Here is a 22,203-nt window from a genome sequence, read left to right as displayed (position 1 = left end):
CCCACGCGGGTTCAGGATGCACACCACGGTCCACCAGGCTCTCAGGCCTGGACACTGCGGTCCAGCTGAGCCAGGGCAGAGGACGGGGCCCCTTTTCTGGAGGAAGCACGACAGGAAGGCGTTGAGGGATGCACAAGTCTTTATTCCTGCTGGCAGGGGAGGTGGTCCTGTGGCTGGCAGAGTGGGCACCTCGGGCTGGCAGCTCTCACCTCTTGCTGGCTGTAGTGCAGACACACCAGGGTGACCACAGGCCCTGGGCTCTCACCACCCAGCCACCCGCCCACCAGCCCGGCTGAAGCACTCGGCCCTGCCAGCCATAGCACCTAGCCCCCCAGCCCACTGGCCCTGCCACACCACCCAGACCTCCGCCCTCCACCCGGCCACAGTACCAGGCAGCTTCAGCCACTTGGGCACCTTGCCCAGGCTCCTCTTCACGGGCTGGGCCGTCCCTGGGATGGGCTCTGGGGGGACCAGCGCCCCCTCCTCAGCAGCTGGCTCAGACTCACGTGCAGGGTCAGGGGCTGGCAATGGGGAAGGGGACCTGGCAGCCCTGGACATGTACCTGTGGGGAGGCGAAGACACAGAGTGGTGAGTGCCGCCACGGGAGGTGCCCCCAGACCCACCGGCACTTACCTGGCCACCAGCACGTCGGCCGCAGATGGGGAGATGGCATGCTCCAGCAGGCCAGGCTCCAGGTAGACACCTGCAGGGAGGCCCAAGCTCACCCTCAGCCTCTGAGGAGGGGCCCACTCACCATCCACCCAGCACCTGCCCACCAGCACTCAGCTCTGGGAGGGGGGTGGTCAGCAGGTGGCTGTCCCAGTCCTCTCTCGGGGAGGTGGCTACTGGGCACCACACATCTCCCTCTCAGACCGAACGCCCTCCGGGGCAGCTGGCTCTGAGGTCCAGGGACAGGCTGGCTGGACTCCAACACTGGCCCCAACCACCGACACTCACCTGCCGGCTCCTCGGCTCCAAAGTGCACCAGAGCAGTCGGGAAGAGGTTCACCTGCAGAGAGGGCGGGGGGCTCAGGGGCCGGGTGGGCACCATGGGCAGAGCACCCCCCTGCTGTGGAGGCAGCCACACCCCCCAGGGCCAGGCCCCAGCTCCACCCTCAGGCAGGCTCCGCCTGCCCGGCCCCCATGAGCCCATCGCCCAGCTTCCTGTCTGACACCAACCCTACCCCTGTAAGCAAGGCCAGGGCATCCTGGGACCAGCGCCCTCCATGGGACCACCCCAACCCCCAAGCCAGCTGAACGCTGGGGCCTCGAGGGTCCTCAAGCCATGCAGCATCACAGTCCTCCCTCCTCTGGCCTCTGCACCCGAGGAAGGTGGGGCCAGGCGTGGTGGGTCCTGGCGGATGTGCCGGGACCACCGTGGAGGGGTGCAGCTGCCAGGCTGGGGTATCCCCCTCCCAGCTCCAGATTCCCCCTCCCGGCTCCAGGCTGCTCGGGGCCACAGGCTGGGGGTGGGGGTGGGGCTGGGGGATGTTAAAAGATTAATAAGAGGAAGCTTCAAAGGCCAGGCCCAGGAACGCTGAAACCTCAGCCTCCAGCCGGGGGCCCAGGGACACAAACAAGGGCCGTGAATGCTTTGAAAACCCAATTGTGCCGCCTGGGATCAAAGCCTTATGAGGAGAGAAGGGCCTGTGGGGTGGGCAGGGGCTGCCCGAGTGGCCCTGGAGAGGCGCCGGAAACTGGGGAGCCAGGAAGGGGCACGGGAAGGACAGCGCCAGGAGCCGCCGTGGTCTCGGCCTCTCCCAGATGGAGAGCATGCTCCGCCACCACCGGGCCTCCAAGATTCACACCCAGGCTGCGGCTGCTCACAGAAGCCCAGGAGACACTGCCCAGAGGCTGCTGTGGGCACAGGAGGCCTGGCCAGCCCCATCTGCATCCCACCTGCTGCCGGGCAAGAGGGCTCCCTCAGAAGCCACCGATGCAGAGAGGCACCTGGTTTTCATCATAGCCCCCACAGGCTAGGACCCTCAACCAGCACTGCCTCACGGGACGCACAGAAAGGGGCAGGCAGGACTCGGGAACACTAGGAGAGGGAAGTAGGCTTGGCAGCCGGGCCTGGGGCACCTGGGCTCTGTCTGCACCTCTGTGCAGGGAGCACTGAGGCACGCAGCCTACCCGGCCTGTCCCCATGTGCTTGTGCCCAGCCTTGACTCGGGAGGGATCGCCACTGCTCGGACGAGGGGATGGTGGAGAGGAGGGTCGGCAGACTGGGTGGCATGGAGGCTGACCAGTGCTTGGAGAGGCTCGGCCTCTGGATGGACCCCAAAAAAGGAGCCTCCCAGAGTCCACGTCACCTCCATCTCCCACCGCTGGAAAGGGTGTTCTCTGCCCTGGTTCCCAGGCACCATTTCAGTAAGGGACCCAGGGTGAATGGAGCCACCCCGGTCACCAAGCTGGGCCTAGAAAGGGAAGGTGGGTCACACCGTCCCCCCAGCCAGAGCAGGGCCCGGGAAGGGCCTTTGAGGGAGGCACAGGCTGAGGGGCCTCTCCCCACCAGGACTGTCCCAGGAGGTCTCAGGCTGCCCCTGCCTGGCTCCCTCGGCTGACAGGGAGAAGTGGGGGTGCCCGCCCTGCCCTGACACAGCCTGAGGGCCTGGAGCCGGCCCCTCCCTAGCTGCCTCCCAGGACACTGGGGTCCCAAATCCAGCCGCCTCTCTGCTGCCAACCCCTTGCCCCACTCAGTGTTGCCAGGAAGAGCTTCCGAAAGGAGGCCCACGCCAACCCCCACGGAGCAGCAACTCTGTAGGGGCTGCATGCACACGCGGCCCAACGCCCGGCCGCCCCCTCCAACGAGAACGGCACCACCCTCCGGGGAACGAAGCCAAGAGAGGAGCCCTTGCAGCTCAAGACGCCCGGGAGGGAGATGGCACCACGGCGCCTGGGAGGGAGGCAGCATCATGGTGTCCGGGAGGGAGGCGGCATCACGGTGTCCGGGAGGGAGGTGGCACCACGGTGCCCGGGAGGGAGATGGCACCACAGTGCCTGGGCAGCGAGATGGCACCACAGTGCCTGGGAGGGAGGCAGCATCATGGTGTCCGGGAGGGAGATGGCACCACGGCGCCTGGGAGGGAGGCAGCATCATGGTGCCTGGGAGGGAGGTGGCACCACAGTGCCTGGGCAGGGAGATGGCACCACAGTGCCTGGGAGGGAGGCAGCATCATGGTGTCCGGGAGGGAGATGGCACCACGGCGCCTGGGAGGGAGATGGCACCACGGCGCCTGGGAGGGAGGTGGCACCACAGTGCCTGGGAGGGAAGCAGCATCATGGCGCCCGGGAGGGAGATGGCACCACGGCGCCTGGGAGGGAGAGACGGGGCGTCCACCCACAGAGCAGGAGTGGGGGCTGCAGGAGCCATCCCCGCCTTCTGCAAGACCATTTGTCAACAAGGAACATTTCAGAGGGTCCAGGTGGGGTAGGGCCTGGTGTGTGGAAGGAAGGGGGCCTGTCGGTCCCAGAGAGGCCCCGGCAGTGGGCGACACGGCAGTGCAGGACGGGGCTGTCCTGGGTGGAAAGGAAGGAGGACAGAACTGGCTGGGGGCGGGCGCCCAGCAGGCACTCAGGCCAGAAGTGCCAGACACGCCCTGCCAGGTGAGTGGCTTGGGGAGTGGGGAACCAGGCAGCAAGGGTGGCCTGTGTCCTGGCAGAGGGTCCCCGGAGGCAGCCTGGGAGCTCCAACAAACGGAGGGTGTTAGGAGGCAGGCTTGCCCCCCCAAAGCCAATGGAAGGAAGCCCAAACAGTAGGGCCTTTGAAGAGATAAGTGAGGTGACCGTGACATCAAAGGTGGGCTTAGCCCAGGGTGACCTTCCTCATGACATGAGGACGCGGACCGCACACAGAGGTGACTGTGCGAGGACACCAGGGCAGTGCCAGCCCTGACGCCCAGGGCCAGGAAGCAGGTTTCAGGCAGGGGCTGGGGGCTTTGTTCCCCACAGTGGTGCCCCCACACTGCTCACAATTCCCAGTCCTCACTCCTGGCCGCCTCCTCCCAGCCCTCCCAGAAAACCTGCGCTCTCCTGGGCCAGGGCCACAGAGGGCTGCCGGGCTACCCGAGCCCCCACACCCACGCACGCTGTCCCTCTTGGAAGCAGGGGGCCGGCCCCGGGACACCCCCCAGGCAGCAGGCAGCCGGAGCGGGGCTCTGCCAGAGACATGAAAGCTGGTGCTTCCGTGCCCGCTGCCTGCTTGCCTGCCAGGGAGGCAGGCTTCCTTCCCTCAGCCCCGCCAGCTCTCTGACGGCAGGCAGGCAGGCACGTCACTGGGGACACCACCCCGAGAGGCCCCGAGGCTAGAGCCGAGCTGATGGAAGGCAGGAGACGGTGGCTGGTAGGGAAGCCAAGCATCCCCAGAAACAGGGCAGCAGCACCCCAGTGCTCTCAGGGGCCTCCCAGCGGGAGGGTGGGCTGCAGGCCTGGGCACTGGTCCTCCTCCATCCCAAGGCATCTTCCAAATTCAATGTTTATCAACTGGCTGGCCAGCAAGGGAGGGGATGGAGACGGAAGAAGGAGGCCCAGAGTCCGCCCGGCAGCTCGGGGGCTGAGAGGGGACTGTCTCACCCCTCCCCTGCCTCCGCTGCAGGGAATCCCGCTCAGTCCTGCTCCTGATCACGCCTGGCAGCTGCCAGCCTTCTTGCCCCATCTCAGCAAGTGGCTGCAGCCCCAGGCAGCGAGCAAGCTTCTCACCTCCAACCCAGGCCTCTGCAGAGGCCTGTGGCCACTTAAAAAAAAAACCCGCCTCTGTTGCTAATTAAAATATCTGAAGAGGCTTTGAAGAGGAAACCATTAGGCCAGAGGGCTTCGGAAGGCCCCAGGCAGCTCTCCCACAGGCCAAGGACAGGACATTCATTGCTTCTGGCTCTGGAGGGCGGCCCAGCAGGGCTGGGGACCCGGCACCCTCACCCTGGCCCCACCCTCAGGAGCCCTCAGCGAGGCAGCAGGGACCCACAGAAGCAGCGGACAGCTATGGGCACCACGGCGTTCCTAGCAGGGGCGGGAGAGGCCAGGCAGGGGGAAGGGGCAGGAACACGGGCTTGGCAGCTGAAGCCCAAGGCGGCCGCCTCCGGCTGAGGGCCTGGTCCCTCTGGGGCTCCCCGAGCCCTGCTCCGAGGCCTGCCAGGCCCTTCCTCACCCAGACCCCCGGGCAGGGACCGGTGCCGCCTTGGCCCCAGCACAGCAGCCCAGGGGGGCCGAGACCTCCAAGCCGCCTCAGCTCAGGCAGGCCGCCTCTCAGGCCCTTTCCCACCCGGGGCCAGGCAGGAAGCAGAGGAGGCTGGAAAGCCCCGTCAGAAACAACTTCAGAGGCGCACGGCCCCCTCTGAACCCACCGGCTCTCAAAGGCTTTATTATCCCGCCCCAGCGCCTGCCAGGCCTCTCCTTCCTGACTGCAGGCCTCACCCTCCCGTCCTGCCCTCCCTGGAGGGCCCGGCCCCGCAGCACCTCAGGGAGGCCCTCAGGTACCTGAAAGAGGGTCCGCGTGTGGTCGTCCAGGACTGTTTTTGGAGGGGTGATGACTGAGGAGAGAAGGCACCTACGTGTTAGGAAGCACCGGGGTCCTCGCCCATCCATGCTCCCGAAGGAAGACAGGCCTGAAGATGGGGGTGACGTCTCAAGTGGGGCAGAAGAGCCCCTCACGAGCACGCCCTGTGCCCACACTCCTGCTGCAGAAACCCCAGCTGAGGGCTCGGAAGGGCTGGTGCGGGGCAGGCCCACCTGCAGGGGACACCACCCGTGCAGCCCAGCTCCCCTTGCGGTGGGCAGCCTAACCCTTTGCCACCTAGACGCCCTCCAAGGGAGGCCAGCCACTCCCTGTCCACCCGCCCTTCCCACAGCCCTCGGGCAGGAGTGGCCTGAGCCCCAGGGGTGGGGACCAGGCTGGGGTGCAGCAGGCCTCCAGAGGGGAGCAGGGCGCTGAGACAGAAGGCAGGAAGCCTGGCTCCCACCGCCCGGCTCGGGGAGAAGGGCCCTCCTAGGTTTCCACACAGACACCATGGGCTGCAGGAGGCAGCTGGACGGGATGCCACAGATGCTGCTCCTGTGGAGAAGCTGCCACCAGCCCCAGCTGGGACGGTCGGTGTGCCCACAGCACCAAGGCCCCGAGCATTGGAGGCAGGAGTAGGCTCAGGAGAAAAAACATACACAGGTAAAACGACAGCTCGGGGTTCCCCAGGTGGCTCCTCACGAAGTCTCGCAAGTCTCCCACTGCAGAGGAGAAAAAGAACATACAGACAGCTCTTCCACCACACCAGTCCCGGGCTGCCCCAGCACCTGGGCCACTGCTCCCACCCTCCTGGGCCTTTCCCCGATGGGTGGGAATTCAGCCCTGTTCCTCCCACAGCACCCCAGGTGCTCGGCGTGGCTGGGCCACCGTGCGGGCCACACTTGGGACCCTCGCCCTGCTGGAGAGCACTCCCACTGCCACCCGCTGCCCCCCAGCCCCACCCCCGCCCCAGCCTGAGTGCGTCCCTTTCCCTGGGGGAGGCCCCTGCGACCTTGGGCTGCTGCCGCCCGGCTGTCTGGGGTACAGGTCACAAGCCCCTGAATGTCACAGCACCACTGCCCTCCTCCCGGGGTAGGGTACCTTCCTCTGGGTGCCCCTCTGCCCCATCCATGCCCAGTAGGTGGGTGACGTGAGCACTCAGGACCACGGGCTCCCTGAGCTGGGGCCGGGCACCTGGAGCGAGCGCCCAGCCTGCCTGACACTCTGCGAACTGGGATGCCTCTGCACCCCCAAGGGGACCCCAGCATCCGCACCCACCCAGTGCCCTAGAGCCTGCAGGCCAGGCGGCTGCAGTCCTGTGGCCTGGAAGGAAGGAGCCGGGAGAGGCCCCGTGGGCCCCCGTCCCCCATCCCCGGACAACCCACAGCGCTGCCCACCTGTCTCGCTGGGGCGAAAGAAGCCCTGTAGGACGTAGCGGTCGGGGAACAGGACCCTCAGAGCCACCTAGGCCAGACAAGTAGAAGGGTCGGAGGGACGGCGGGAGCTGCACCGGGGACCAGGGCATGGCCTCCCCACTCGGCCCACACTGGGCCATGGACACCAGGGCTGGGGCAGGCAGGAGCAGCCACCCCCAATCAGGGCCTGGGCCTCGACTCCCCTGTGGCAGGCTGGGCACGGAGACAGCCAAGTGCCGTGCGTGTGCACAGCGGCCTGCGTTCTAAAACCACATTGACCTGTGTTCAAATGTGCTGTTTTTTTTTTGAGACGGAGTCTCGCTCTGTCACCCAGGCTGGAGTGCAGTGGCGTGATCTTGGCTCACTGCAAGCTCTGCCTCCCGGGTTCACGCCATTCTCCTGCCTCAGCCTCCCGAGTAGCTGGGACTACAGGCGTGCACCACCTCCCCTGACTAATTTTTTGCATTTTTAGTAGAGATGGGGTTTCACCGTGTTAGCCAGGATGGTCTCAATCTCCTGACCTCATGATCCGCCCACCTCGGCCTCCCAAAGTGCTGGGATTACAGGCGTGAGCCACCACGCCCGGCTCAAATGTGCTGTTTAAAGTTTCATTCAGCCGGGTGCGGTGGCTCACGCCTGTAATCCCAGAACTTTGGGAAGCCAAGGCGGGCGGATCACGAGGTCAGGAGATCAAGACCACCCTGGCTAACACAGTGAAACCCCGTCGCTACTAAAAATACAAAAACAAAATTAGCCGGGCGTGGTGGTGGGCGCCTGTAGTCCCAGCTACTCGGGAGGCCGAGGCAGGAGAATGGCGTCAACCCGGGAGGCAGAGCTTGCAGTGAGCTGAGATGGCGCCACTGACACCAGCCTGGGCGACAGAGAGAGACTCCGTCTCAAAAAAAAAAAAAAGTTTCATTCTAAATCACGAGCAGGGGAGGATCGACTGGCCACTAAGGGCATGTGCGCCACCACGGGGGGGCCCTGCTCAGAGCTGTGCCTCAGTCGCCCCCCACATCCCGTCCATAGACCTCACGGGGGCCCCGCTCAGAGCTGTGCCTCAGTCGCCCCCCACGTCCCGTCCATAGACCTCAGGGGGAGCCCCCTCAGAGCTGTGCCTCAGTCGCCCCCACGTCCTGTCCGTAGACCTCAGGGGGAGCCCCCTCAGAGCTGTGCCTCAGTCGCCCCCACGTCCTGTCTGCAGACCTTTGGGTAGCGCTCCAGCTTCTCCTTTATCTGCGCCTCCCTGAAGGCCTTGGTCATCAAGGGGGCTTCTTCCAGGCGCTTCCTGTGGTGAGGAGGGGAATAGGGCTTCTGGTCAGAATGGGGGCCCTGGCAACAGGCCCCGAGCTCCTCACCTACACCCGCCAGGGTAGGAGTGGGCTGCTCTCCCCACACAAGGCAGGAAGGTCTGGACGCCCCTCCCTGGGCCCCAACCCTCTGAGGTCCTGTTAAGGGCAGCCTCTCGGGGACCTGGGCCGGGAGCCAGTGCTGGCACTGGGGACGGTGGGCAGCACAAGCACCCAATGGGGCAAACCCTGGCAAGAAGATGCCGGGAGGCACCGAGGGGGCACCCACCGCTCACTCTTGAGCTGGGCCAAGCGTCTTCTCACGTCGTCCACCGTCAGCTCAAAGAACTCATCAGGCAGCTCCGCTGGCCAGGCCTGCAGCCGCTCCTCCAGGTCGGGGTGGCACACCACTGGCTCCCGGTCCACGGGCTCCCGGTCCACAGGCTCCCGGTCCACGGGCTCCCGGTCCACAGGCTGGAGGCAGAGGGCGCAGCTGACAGCGGGTGTCACGGGCTGGGCCCTCCGCACCCCGAGCTGTCGGTGCCCCCAGCCGAGGTGGTCACACAGACTTGGGAGCTGGGCCCACTCCCTCCCTGGCCCTGGCCAGTGCAGGGCCAAGGCCAGGTCCTGGGGGCAGGGCTGGGCACAGCAGCTGGGGGCCCCCACCCCACTCAGGGCCTGTCCAGGGCTGGAGACCCCCCTCTCCCAGTCAGTGCACCAGACCTGACGCCGAGCCCCTGCTCCCCAGCAGGGCACATGGTCCCTGGAGTCTGGCTCAGGCCACGTCAGGGTCTCCATGGGAAGGAGGGGTGGCGACGGCCGCCAAATTAGAGCGTCGGCAAAAACCCCAGTCCAGCTGCCCCCGCTGCCCCCACTGCCCTCTTGGCCACGGCTCCATGGCCAGGCTGACTCCATGCTTGCTTGCCCCCAGGGAACAAGCCGGCCCCTCCCTCTGCCCACCCTGGGATGCGGGAGGGACAGCGTCACTCCTAATTGGCATCAACAGCAATGAAATTGACAAAGCCGGGCCATGCAGCTCGCGGAGCCCTGGGCAGTGATTTCAATGCATTCAGCCCAGTGCTGGAGTGCGTGGGACACCTCAGCACTGCGCCGACCCACACTCGGCCCCGCCCCTCTCACACAGAACAGCCGAGAGCCATTGGGAGTGGGGGTGGCCCGGAGCCGGCTCTCGGCTCCCACCCCTACCTCCCACTCTCAACACCTGGGGATGGCTTGGCAGGCCCTGGGAACAACCCTCCTGGTCCCGTCCCGTCTCCCCTGCAGTCTCCCACGCAGCCACGGGCTGCTGCCTCCTGCCCTGCACAGCATTCCAGCACCCCCACCATGCCCACACTGGGTGACAGCCTGGGTGTGCCTGCCAGAGGTACACCTGTCCCAGGTGTCTCCAGGGTTGCCCTCCAGACACACCTGAGACCTCGACTGCTGTGGGCGACAGGGCCCTGCAGCCACCCAGCATGTGGCTCTGTCATGACTTGTCACGGGAGTCTGGCGGGAGCTGCATTGGCCTCGGCAGCGTCATGGCAGGGCAGCCAGTGAGGGCTGACCACGGCCCGGCAGTGGGGCCCACAGGTGGCTGACCAAGGCCCCTGGGGGCTGCCCTTCCAAAGCCACAACCATCCTGCAGCCACTGAGAGCAGCCTGCGCCAGAGCTTTTTATAACAAGATGCCAGGCGCCAGGCGGCCCCCCACAGCCCCAGCGCCTGCATTCCAGAGGGCCGCGAGCACGCCTGGGTTCCCAGGGGAGAGACCCTGGGCCAGGAGCCACCATGTCCATGAGCGGCCAGGCCAGCCTATGGCAGGTTGGCATCCTCTGCAGCCTGGTCCAGAGCCTCCCTGGAGGAGCCCCCAGAAGCCACGCTGTCTCCCCAGGCGGGCAGAGCACCCCTGATGGGCTCGCACTGAGCCTGACCACCAGACGGGGCCCTGCCCCCAGGACACGACGTGCTCAGACGGCCATGTCCAGGGCACAGCCTGGTGGTCACTGGGGGAAATGTGGGCTGCTGGCACGTCCGCATACTGGACAGTGCTAAGTACCCCCAGGCCCACAGCCCACACCAGGGCGCCTCCAGGATGGGGGCCATAGGGGACAGGACCATCAGCATCACGCTGCTATGGGGCTGTAGAATTTCATTTAGAAAACAAAACTGATAAAATCTCTAATTCCTGTAGATCCACCCTAGATTCCTACCCGTCATCCCAAGGGCCCGGCTCAGGAAGCCTCTGTCTGTCAGACAGACCCAGGGTCCCACACGGGGCCGGGGTAGCAGGGGACAGCGGCCTCTACAGAAAACTCCCACACCCGCCCTTCACCTGGGCAGAGAAGCCCCGATCTGGAGCAGCCTCGCTGGAGCCTGGGGTCAGGCTGGGTAAGCGGCTACCAGAAGGGCCCAGGCCACCTGAGTCTCCCCCGAGAACAGATGGCGTCTGCAGCAGGGCTGCTGGGAAATGTCACTTGGCCACCAAATGACAGAGGGAGATGCCAGGGGACCCTGTGTGTGGAGAAACTTCAAACACCCATCAGCTCAGCTCTGAGCCTTCCCCAGGAGAGAGCCTTTCCGTCCCACAGAGAAGAGGAGCCAGGAAGGGGAAGCCGCAGCGGCAGGGCCTGGGGTCTCAGGGCTGCCCCAGCCACACCAAGCCCTGTTGACTGGCGAGCTCCGCCCAGCAGTCAGGCCCGCATTTGTGGCATCAGCGCCGCTCCCGTGCCAGGTGGATTCACAGAGATGCCTTTGGATGGAGAACAGAGGTTGAGGGATGAGACATCGTGAGGGAAAAAAGCGACAGCGAGGGCCCCGCAGGGCAGTCAAGCCCTGGCCTCTGGGGGAATTCCCGTCCCCCCTCCCCAGGCTCCTCGCTAGTGCCCGGAGAAAAGAAAGGGGCTGGCTGTGCAGGCCAAAAATGATGTCAACCTGGGGTGAGGCGTCCTGGAGCCTCCAACACAGGGAGGAGCAGCAGGAGGCAAGGAGAGAGACAAGCACCCTCCTTTCTCTTTCTCCTCAATTTCTTATTTTGAAATATTTCATCCCACAGAAAGATGAGCAGACACAACAGTGAACACCCCTCATGCAGATGTGATCATTCGGCTGCATTCACTTTCCTTCCGCTCTGGGGCAAACATGCACGCACAGACATGCAAATACACACACCTGCACGCACCCAAGCACACGTGCACACGCAAGGACATGCACACACACCCAAGCACGCATGGGCACCCGCAAGGACACGCACACACCCCCAAGCACACATGTGCACATGCAAGGACATGCACACACACCCAAGTATGGATATGCACACAAAAGAAAACCACAGACTGTGCCCCAGGAGCACAGCAGCATCTGCTGAGAGAAGGACTCCTGTCCCAGCTGCCAGCATCACACCAGGGCCCACCACATGGGGGAGGTGGCTCTCATACACCCACATTGGAAATGTCCCTGCTGTCCCCAAGTACCCGGACGGTTTTCCCACACGCACGGTCACGCTGGGGCTGGAGCTGTGCCTCCGCCCCTTCCCACATCCCGACAGGGGCTGTGTCAGCAGGACGCCTCCGTCCACCGTGGTCTGGCCCCCAATTCTCTGTGCTGAGTGAGGTTCGGGTTGAAGATTTCAGGGAGGAGGCAACTGGGTGCCGTACCACTGTCCCTACGAACATCCCCACCTGGAAAGCTCCCAAGTGGACGGAGGGCCAGCGGGGAATGAGGCCCAAACCTCAGCAGTGTGGGGGAGTCCCAACCTGGGTCTCAGCCTTGGTGGGGTCCCCCAGGTGTGTGGCCGCCAGGTGTCCCTGGGGGCCTTGCCACGCCTCAGGAAGCTGCTGGGGTCGGTCTCACTCAGCCAACGGGGTGGCTGAGAGCCAGGAGGAGCCTTCCAGAAGCCTGCGTGGGGCTTTCCTGTCTCAGATGAGGCCTCTCGCAAGACCTGCCGACCCACAAGGCACACAGGCGCGGCAGCAGGAGGAACTGAACCACAGGGCAGCAAGAGCCGGGGGACCACTGCTCCGAAGGCCTCCAAGCCCAAACCCCAGGGCCCAGCTGATGCCCACTTCACGCGGCCTCATGTTTCCGCCACCCCAGCGCCCCACCCCGTCACTGAGCAGAGGCCGTGTTCTGCTCTGCCCAGCGGGCCAGGACTGCCCCAGAAGAACCAGCAATATTTCCGGAACACTCGGCACCCCCAGGTCTCCCGCTGCTCCCCAGAGCCCTTGCCACCTCGGACGCTGCCAGCTCTGGCAGAAGCGAGAGCCCCGCGGCTGCCGGGGCATCCAAATGGCAGCTGACCCTCGCCCAGCCGCGGATGGCCTCCCCCGAGCCGATGCAAAGAGGACCAGACCCCCGGCCCTGGGCGGCAGGTCGCAGGTCCATGGGAGCAGCTGGGCTCTTCCAGACAGGTTCAGGAGATGGAGCCCGGAACCTTCTCTGTGCTGCTGATGCCCCTGGACACCAGTGCCTCCACCAGGAGCTCGCCATGCTGAGCCCAGCCCGGCTTCCAGAGGCCCCACACCCACTTCTTCCCCACCCTGTCCCTCTTGCTGGGCAGAGCCAGAGGCCTCAGAGGACAGGGGCGATGCCTGGAGCACGGCAGGGTCCAGCAGCCGGCGCCGGCGCTTTCACGGGGGCTGTGTGTGCTGAGCTCCCCAGAAGCTCAAAATACGCCACAGGGTGGGGGTGACTATGGCTGCCACATGACACACAAGGAGGCACAGAGCATGGAGGGTCCAGCCGGCACCATGAGGGAAAGGGGTGCTGGCCTCTCAGGCTCCGAGGGAGGCCGGGCAGCTGTGAAAGACCCGACTCCTCCTGCAGGTGAAGCCCCCGCGTGCTTCTGCCCCTTTAGCCCCTTCCCCTCCTGTCTCCTGCAAACCCAGGCCCCCGGTGGACCCCCAAGTCACGGCCTCCAGGAGGGCCGCAAGGACCAGACCACAACGATGCTAACCATTTATCCAGATGCCCTGAAACTGGAAGTGGGCCGGAGAAAGGCCAGAAAGGGACGGGCAGGACTGAGGACAGGGACGCTGTCGGGGATGCCGGGGGCAGCCCTGCGGGCGCGCAGCCTGACAGCAGACAGTGCTGGGGCATCCCTGGGCCGCTGAGCTGGGAAACCGAGGGGAGGGAGGCTGGGGGCTGCGGGGTGAGGGCACCAGGGGCATGCACACGGGCCGGGACACTGCCCAGAGGTCTCCTTTTCTTGACAGTAATTTTCCAGGATGTGATGACACACAGGAAAAATGTGAACCCATTCAGAGGTGGCCCCAACCTCAGAGTTTCCAGCGTCTCTGAGGGTTTGTGTTTTTCCCACCCGGCCTCCCTCCCTCCCCCGTCTCGGCCCCGCCTGCCCCGCCAGGGCTCCGGTGAGAGGGAGCGTGGAGTTTCCCCTGGAGGCTCTGAGCTTCAATGAATCACTACGCCAGACACGGGCCAAACCTCCGGAGTTACTCAACGCCCCGGCCACCCTCGGAGGCAGGCGGCGGAGCACGTGGACGCCATCAAAGGCCTGGGACGTGCACAGCAGGAGAGGCTGTGCCAGGGAGAGAGGCGGGCCTGGGCGCGGGCGCGGGCTCCGTGGGGAGACCGCCGCGACCGGCATGGACAGGCGCGCACACAGGACGCAGGCGGGACTGCCTCTGAAGACACCACAAACTCCATGCCCAAATTTTACATCCAAAGCACGGGGAACACCCTCAGCACAACATCCCTCCTGCACCAAGCAGAGGCATCGGGCCTCGAATCCCACCCAGAGGAGATGGCGCCTCCCCCAGGCTGAGCACAACATCCACACCGATGCCCACGGCCCGGGCCTGCCAGCGAGCAGCCACATGGCTGGGGAGAGGCCAACAAGGAAGGCCCAAAGCAGACAGGTTTCTGTTTTGAGACAGCATCTCGCTCTGTTGACCAAGCTGGAGTGCAGCGGTGCAATCTCAGCTCACTGCAGCCTCGACCTCTCAGGCTCAGGCAATCCTCCCGTCTCAGCCTCCCAAGTAGCTGGGGCTACAGGCACACACCACCACACCCTACTAATTTTTAAATTTTCTTTGTAGAGATGGGGTCTTGTTATGTTGCCCAGGCTGGTCGCAAACCACTAGGCTCAAGTGATCCTCCCAGCTCGGCCTCCCAAAGTGCCGGGATTATAGGTGTGAGCCACCGTACCCAGCCGAGAAAAGTTATTTTAGACTGGGCGCAGTGGTTCACGCCTGTAATCCCAGCACTTTGGGAGGCCAAGGCGGGCAGATCACCTAAGGTCAGGAGTTCAAGAGCAGCCTGGTCAACATGATGAAAACTCCATCTCTACTAAACGGGCACCTGTAATCCCAGCTATTCAGGAGGCTGAGACACGAAAATCGCTTGAACCCGGGAGGCGGAGGTTGCAGTGAGCAGAGATGACACCACCACACTCGAGGCTGGGCGACATAGACAGACCCTGTCTCGAAAAAAAAAATGTTATTTTAAAAAGATGAAAACAGGCCGGGCGCGGTGGCTCACGCCTGTAATCCTAACAATTTGGGAGGCCGAAGCAGGCGGATCACCTGAGGTCAGGAGTTTGAGATCAGCCTGACAAACATGGTAAAACCCCATCTCTACTAAAAATACAAAAATTAGCCGGGCGTGGTGGTGGGCACCTCTTAGCTACTCAGGAGGCTGCGGCAGCAGGATCACTTGAACCCGGGAGGTGGAGGCTGCAGTGAGCTGAGATCACACCACTGCACTCCAGCCTGGGCGACAGAGTGAGACTCTGTCTCAAAAAATAAAAATAAAAATAAAAATAGGCTGGGCACGAGGCTCACACCTGTAATTCCAGCACTTTGGGAGGCCAATGCAAGAGGATCACCTGAGGTCAGGAGTGTGAGACCAGCCTGACCAACATGGCAAAACCCCTTCTCTACAAAAAACACATAAATTACAGGTGACGGGCACCTATAATCAATCCCAGCTACTCGGGAGGCTGAGGCAGAATAATTACTTAAACTGGGAGGCGAAGGTTGCAGTGAGCCGAGATTGTGCCATTGTACTCCAGCCTGGGTGACAGCGCGAGACTCTGTCTCAAAAAAATAAATAAAATAAAATGAAAATGAAAAGATGAAAATATAAAGTATGAGGTACTCATAAGAAAAAAAATCACTTTTTAATTTTAAAAAGAAAAATACTTTAAAAGATGAAAACAGAGGCCAGGTGCAGTGGCTCACACCTGCAGTCCCAGCTACTTGGGAGGCTGAGATGGAAGGTCGAGACGGCTGTGAGCCGTACTTGTGCCCCTGCACTCCTGCATGGGCAAGAGAGCGAGACTGTGTCTCAAAAAAAAAAAAAAAAAGGAAAAAGAAAAGAAGGCCGGGCACGGTGGCTGTAATCCCAGCACTTTGGGAGGCCAAGGCGGGTGGATCATGAGGTCAGGAGATGGAGACCATCCTGGCTAACACGGTGAAACCCCATCTCTACTAAAAAATACAAAAAATTAGCCGGGCGAGGTGGTGGGCGCCTGTAGTCCCAGCTACTCGGGAGGCTGAGGCAGGAGAATGGCGTGAACCCAGGAGGCAGAGCTTGCAGTGAGCCGAGATCGCACCACTGCACTCCAGCCTGGCGCCAATGCACTCCAGCCTGGGCAACAGAGCGAGACTCCATCTCAAAAAAAAAAAGAAAAGAAAAATAAGAACAGGATTGCTGGAGCCTAGGCTGACCATGAGCCCGTCTGGAGCTGGGCACGTTATGGTGCGGCAGGCGTGTCACCATGGATAAAGCGCACCAACACCCCCGGACAGGCAGGAAAAGCAGTTTGGCAAGGGGGCTCATCCGCAGGGCAGAGTCTGGAGGCTGCTCCTGGGGGAGCCCGGGAAGGGCTGACGGGGCCCCTGACCTGAGTTCCTGGAACAATCCCAACCAGGGGATCTTGGGCCCAACAGGGAGGGGAGTCCAGGCCAGGAGGGGCCAGTGGGGTCTGTGCCCTGCAGCAGCCGACTCACCCAGTACGGAGCCCCACACTCCCGGTTCTCCCCACAGCCCCAGTGGCGAGCATCCACCCCCCACCCGCCCAGGGTTCCTCACCGAAACACAAGTGCCTGTCAGTCACCAGGTTTCTAAATAGCCAGGACTCAGCCAGCCACCTGCAAAGTCGCTGACCCATCTGCCAGCCACACTTGGTGGCCATTCCAATCAAGGCCACAGGCTGTGCCTCTAGGGACAGCCTGGGCCCTGCCTCAGAGCTCAGGGCTGTCCTCAGACACCCATGAGGCATAGCAGGGACCTGGGCCACCCTGGCCACTGACTGGGCTGGCCACAGGGATGGGAGTCTGCACCGCGTTGGATGTGGGGTCTCCTGTCTAGCCTGGCATCAGGGTCCAGAGGCAGGAGCCCCTGGCCCCATACCTACTGCCCAGGGTCAACAGCACCTGCCCTGCCAGGCACACGGGGGTCCCAGGCAGGGTGTGTTCACCACGCCCAGTGCATGACCCGCTCCAGGCCCAGCCTCCTCCCCGCTGGTTTACCCCCAAAACCGTGGGACAGGCTCCTGCCTGCCCCACGAGTCCCACACCGGCTGTCAGCCACAGAGGGCCGGGTGCGATCAGGGGTGCTGAGGAATCCCAAGGCCCCGGCTCCAGGAGCAAGGTTCACCCCCGAGGCGGGAGGGGCAGGCAGGGCAGTAGCCGCCAGCCCGTGCGGGCAGACCCAGCCTTTGATCAGGAGCAGCCCTCGTGCCAGCTGCCGGGAGGCCGAGTTGTGGGGGGCGTCCCAGCCCAGCACAGGGCTGCAGGGCGGCCTCCCGGCCAGTGGAGGCACTTCAAAGACAGGGCCAGGGGGTGCCGGGCAGCCCCAGCCTCTCCCAGCGCCCGGTTCCGATCGCCAGTAAAACTATCTTCTAATAATTAATGCCTGACATCAAAGGCAGGAACCGCCCGGGTCTGTGAACCACCCCGGGCCCCGGCCGAGGACCTGCCTATATTTTATCCTGTCTCTTTCTTCTGACTCTTTATTTAAATCCAAAAACCACACACAGGCAAAACATTAATGGGAAACTTGGAAACTCTTTTTGCTTACTAAAGTGTACCTTTGAAGTTCCCCAAAAAAGTTCTGTTTTGTTCCCTTCTCCCCTCCCCCCCAGCACTGAAAGGGACCCAGCAGCGGCATGTGGCCTCGGGCCCTCTGCATGTGCGGCTGGCAGCGATGGGAGGCGCGGGGCGGGCAGGACGCCCTCCATCAATCAGCTGCCCGAGTCCCAGATCAAAGGCCCTCAGCACGCCATGCAGGCCAGGCACACGCTCCCTCCCCTGGACCCCTCCTGCCAGCCGGGATCCCATCCCAACAGCGCCTCCCGACGGGCGAGCACAGGCGGGCACTGCTCTGGGCTGTCAGCCCCACGCTCTGCAGACAAGACCCGCCCTGGGCATGGAAGGAAGGGGCTGAGGCCCACGCCTCTAGAATGGGGGAATGTGACAGCCACTGTGTCTCTCACACTGAGGGGTCCCCACAAGAGCAGGCCTAGAGGGGGTCAGCCCCTGCTCACCCAGAGCACACGGGTCGAGGGGCAAGAGCGCTTCATGGGGACTCAGGTGTCACAGTGCAGAGTTTGGCAGAGTTCCCAGAGAGAGGACGGGGTGCCAACACCATCATAGTCCTAGAATGGACCCAACACCCTCACTCCCCACTCCTGGGTCCACTCAACAGGAACAGTCCCAGGACAGCCAGGGGGACAGAAAACAGAGGGGCTGGACCCTGACGCCGGGCTAGATGTGAGCCCCCACATTCAACACGGTGCAGACGCCCGGCCTCTGCCCTCCCAGGTGTGTGGCCGGGAGGCAAGAGGGAGGCATGAGGTTGCTTCACTCAGAAGTGGCCAGAGGAGGACAAAGCGAACTCCTGACCTTACCTGAGGTCCGGGACACATAGCGTGAGTGCCCAGGGGACAGCCGAGGCCGGGGCTATGTGCACAGAGCCCTCCTGGCCACTTCTTGTTTTCTTTTTTTTTTTTTTTTTTTTTTTGAGATGGAGTTTCACTCTGTCACCCAGGCTGGAGTGCAGTGGCACGATCTCCGCTCACTGCAACCTCCGCCTCCCGGGTTCAAGCGATTCTCCTGCCTCAGTCTCCTGAGTAGCTGGGATTACAGGCACCTGCCACCACGCCCAGCTAATTTTTGTATTTTTAGTAGAGACAGGGTTTTGCCATGTTGTCCAGGCTGGTCTCAAACTCCTGACCTCAGGTGACCTGCCCACCTCAGTCTCCCAAAGTGCTGGGATTACAGGTGTGAGCCACCATGCCTAGCCCAGACACAAATATTTTAAATGTCCACAGGAGATGGAGGCATGGGGGCCTTCCAGGCCCACTAGGTCAGCAGGAGCTCAAGAAGCTCTGACCTGGCCCCTGGGCTGTGGCTGGCAGCTGGCAGCCTGGCCCTCAGGGGACACAGGGGCTAGGAAACAGCCTCCTCCCATCCCTGTCACCGAGAGCTGCATGACAGTCCCCCAGTCTGCCTCTTTTGGCACAAAATCCATAAATGCCACGAACACCCTAGTTCTGCAGGTGAGGCAGCTGAGGAAGTCAGGTTCCAGGAGCCCAGGTGCAGGGCTCTGATGCAGGGTCAGGACAGGGACAAAGGAAAAGTCAGCCACAGGGCCAGGGACCCCACAGACATGAGGTCCCCACGGTAGGGGGGAAGCGTGAGGGAGAGGGTCAGGCCACAACCACACACAGGCATGCTCGGAGGTCAGCACCTGGCCGCCTGCCTGCACGCACTCCCTGCCAAGGGCCCAGTGCCCCAGTGGTGGGTGGAGTCTGCAGTGAGCAGTGGCCATAACCTTCGGAGAACTTCCAGAACCCAGAAAAGAGGGGCCACTGCCCAGCTCCCTTGTGAGCCAGGTGAAATTTGATTCTCAAACTGGATGAAGACAGAGCAAGGAAAAAAAGTCTGTCTCACTTATGAACACACATGCACAAGCCAATAAAATAAAGCACACGGTCATCTCCATTGATGCTGAAAACACTGAAACGGTTCAACACCCACTTAAGATTTTTTTAAATGTCAGAAAGTTAGGAATAGTAACTTTCTCCGCTTGATAAAGGTTTTTTATAGCACACATCATCTTTGGCAGAGAAACGACTAGTAATTCCTGTTACGATCAAGACAAGGGAGGATGTCTCTTAAGATCGCCACGATCCAAAAGCACCAGAGGCCCATTCACTGCAACACAGGAAGAAAAACGATGAGAGGACAATGGGAAAGGTCTGCAGAGGCCCCGACAGAAACCAAGACGCCGCTAGAACAAACAAGGAGTCAGCCAGTCAAAGATGTAACAGGAAGCATGATACTACCCACAATATTATAAAAAGTAACTTTCAGGCCTGGTGAGGTGGCTCACAACTGTAATCCCAGCCTTCTGTGTGGCTGAGATAAGAGGATCGCTTGAGCCCAGGAATTCGAGACCAGCCTGGGCAATAGAGAGAGACCTCATCTTAATGAAAAATAAAAATAAATTAGGCTGGGCGCAGTGGCTGAAGCCTGTAATCCCAGCACTTTGGGAGGCCAAGGCGGGTGGATCACCTGAGGTCAGGAGTTTGAGACCAGCCTGGCCAACATGGTGAAACCCCGTCTCTACTAAAAATACAAAAATTAGCCAGGCGTGGTGGCACACGCCTGTAATCCCAGCTACTTGGGAGGCTGAGGCAGAAGAATCGATTGAAGCTGGGAGGTGGAGGCTGCAGTGGGCCAAGATCGCACCACTGCATTCCAGCCTGGGTGACAGAGTGAGACTCCGTTTCAAAAAAATGAAAAAAAGGCAAGGCACGGTGGCTCACACCTGTAATCCCAGCACTTTGGGAGGCTGAAGTGGGCAGATCACCTGAAGTCAGGAGTTTGAGACCAGCCTGGTCAACATGGTGAAACCACGTCTCTAGTAAAAATACAAAACTTAGCCGGGCGTGGTGGTGTACGCCTGTAGTCCCAGCTACTCCGGAGGCTGAGGCAGGAGAATCGCTTGAACCCGGGAGGTGGAGGTTACAGTGAGCTGAAAGTGCGCCACCGCACTCCAGCCTGCGCGACAAGAGCAAAACTCCATCTCAAAAAAAAAAAAAAAGTGGGTGCCTCAGTAAAGATGGTTTAAAACCAGAAAAAAGAGCCGGGCACGGTGGCTCACGCCTGTAATCCCAGCACTTTGGGAGGCTGAGGTGGGTGGATCACGAGGTCAAGAGATTGAGACCATCCTGGACAACATGGTAAAACCCTGTCTCTACTAAAAATACAAAAAAATTAGCTGGGCGTGGTGGTGCGTGCTTGTAGTCCCAGCTACTCGAGAGGCTGAGGCAGGAGGAATCACTTGAACTTGGGAGGCAGAGGTTGCAGTGAGCCAAGATCGCGCCATTGCACGCCCGCCTAGGGACAGAGTGAGACTCTGTCTCAAAAAAAAAAAAAAAAACCCAGAAAAAAAAAATCATTTGCCTGAGAAGCTAAGAACAAGCCCAGTGACCCTGCTCAGGTAGGAGGTGGGGCTTGATTCCGGACCAGATTGAAGACTGGCTGATGTGTCCACCAGCGCCACCACAGCTCACCCTTCCCCCCTCCCCATAACCCGGAAGTTACCACCCCTTTTCTAGAGATTTCTGAATGCCCCACCCCTTAACGTGCATGTAGTTGAGTGGATCTAAATGCGACCGCGGCCACGCCCTGAGCTGCTGCCCTCCACGCACCACCCCAGGGCAGCCCTGCTCTGTGCCACACATCACGGAGCCAACACGGAGCTGACACAGTTGCCGCCTTGTCATGGAGCCCACACGGCCTCATCCCGGAGCGGACACAGCCTCATCCCGGAGCCCACACGGCCTCATCCCGGAGCGGACACGGCCTCATCCCGGAGCCCACACGGACTCATCCCGGAGCCGACACAGCCACCGTCTCAGTAAAGCTACTTTCTCTACCACCTGCTCACCCCTAAATTCCTTCCTGAGCGAAGCCAGAACCCTCCTGGCCGGAGCCCCACGTTTGGGTTCCTCTGCCTGCATCACTGCCACGCCACCAGGCTAACCAGCTAAAGCCACGCAGGGATACAAAGGACGCCCCCAAGTCCCAAGGCCCGGGGCCCCTTTTACCCGCTCCGGCTCCTGCTCCCGCTCCTGCTCCTGCTGGGGATCCCGCTCCCGCTCCTGCTCCTGCTTCTGCTGGGGATCCCGCTCCCGCTCCTGCTCCTGCTGGGGATCCTGGCCCGACTTGGACTTCTTTGGCTTGGAGGGGCCTCCAGGGCTGGAGAGGGACTTCGGCAACTTAGCTGAAGATGATGTCAGAGGCCTCAGGGGCCCAGAAGGGCCCCCCAGTCTCTGTCCCCCGCCCGAGAAAGGAACGAAGGGGGCAGGTGCGGGTGCCCTTGTGCTCTGCTTCTCCTGAGTGTGCTCGCAGCAGGGCCCTGAGGTGTCCGCGTCCTCCCGACGGCTCAAGTCGCCGCGGCTGAGCTCCCCAGATTCCAAGGGAAGTGGAGCGCTGGCGGCTGCCTGGCCAGCCGACGCTGACGAGCCCAGGCTTCCTGGGGTCTTGCCCACGGGGTCGCAGCGCTTCATGACAAACCTGAGTGGGGCCAGAGGACAAGGGAAGTACCTTGTGGTGCCTGCCCCCGGCTCACCCTCTCCCGCCCCCGGCTCCACCCTCTCCCGCCCCCGGGTTCACCCTCTCCCGCCCCCGGGTTCACCCTCTCCCGCCCCCGGGTTCACCCTCTCCCGCCCCCGGGTTCACCCTCTCCCGCCCCCGGGTTCACCCTCTCCCGCCCCCGGCTCACCCTCTCCCGCCCCCGGGTTCACCCTCTCCCGCCCCCGGCTCCACCCTCTCCCGCCCCCGGCTCACCCTCTCCCGCCCCCGGCTCACCCTCTCCCGCCCCGGGTTCACCCTCTCCCGCCCCCGGGTTCACCCTCTCCCGCCCCCGGTTCACCCTCTCCCGCCCCCGGTTCACCCTCTCCCGCCCCCGGTTCACCCTCTCCCGCCCCCGGGTTCACCCTCTCCCGCCCCCGGGTTCACCCTTTCCCGCCCCCGGGT

At 62.6% G+C, this 22,203-nt stretch overlaps 2 protein-coding genes across 7 annotated transcripts in view; both read right to left on the bottom strand.

Annotated features, from left to right (window-relative positions):
- Positions 1-121: 121 nt before the first annotated feature.
- ASPSCR1 (ASPSCR1 tether for SLC2A4, UBX domain containing) overlaps positions 122-22,203 on the bottom strand; it is a 42,188-nt gene continuing 20,106 nt past the window's right edge. For 4 of the 6 annotated variants that reach the window (XM_063656347.1, XM_054457359.2, XM_063656351.1 and 1 more), the window contains 10 exons: positions 21,273-21,741; positions 8,485-8,669; positions 8,113-8,194; positions 6,889-6,955; positions 6,151-6,213; positions 5,473-5,600; positions 958-1,009; positions 634-703; positions 390-562; positions 122-219 (listed from right to left, as the gene is read on the bottom strand). In XM_063656347.1, coding sequence (XP_063512417.1) covers positions 206-219; positions 390-562; positions 634-703; positions 958-1,009; positions 5,473-5,600; positions 6,151-6,213; positions 6,889-6,955; positions 8,113-8,194; positions 8,485-8,669; positions 21,273-21,741 — 1,303 coding nt within the window. In that variant the 3' untranslated portion in view covers positions 122-205. The remainder of the gene's footprint in view (positions 220-389; positions 563-633; positions 704-957; positions 1,010-5,472; positions 5,601-6,150; positions 6,214-6,888; positions 6,956-8,112; positions 8,195-8,484; positions 8,670-21,272; positions 21,742-22,203) is intronic. The other 2 variants (XM_063656348.1, XM_054457361.2) reach the window with 1 other exon arrangement.
- LOC129017157 (uncharacterized) lies at positions 1,017-5,458 on the bottom strand. Its single transcript, XM_054457363.1, is given in 2 exon segments — positions 1,017-2,352; positions 2,354-5,458. Coding segments are annotated over 2 exon segments (1,176 nt in total). The 5' UTR covers positions 3,101-5,458; the 3' UTR covers positions 1,017-1,923.

Source organism: Pongo pygmaeus, chromosome 19, assembly GCF_028885625.2.
Source record: "Pongo pygmaeus isolate AG05252 chromosome 19, NHGRI_mPonPyg2-v2.0_pri, whole genome shotgun sequence".
Lineage (NCBI taxonomy): Eukaryota > Metazoa > Chordata > Mammalia > Primates > Hominidae > Pongo > Pongo pygmaeus.
The sequence above is the reverse complement of the archived record's forward strand: the minus strand, read 5'-3'. Positions and strand labels throughout refer to the sequence as shown.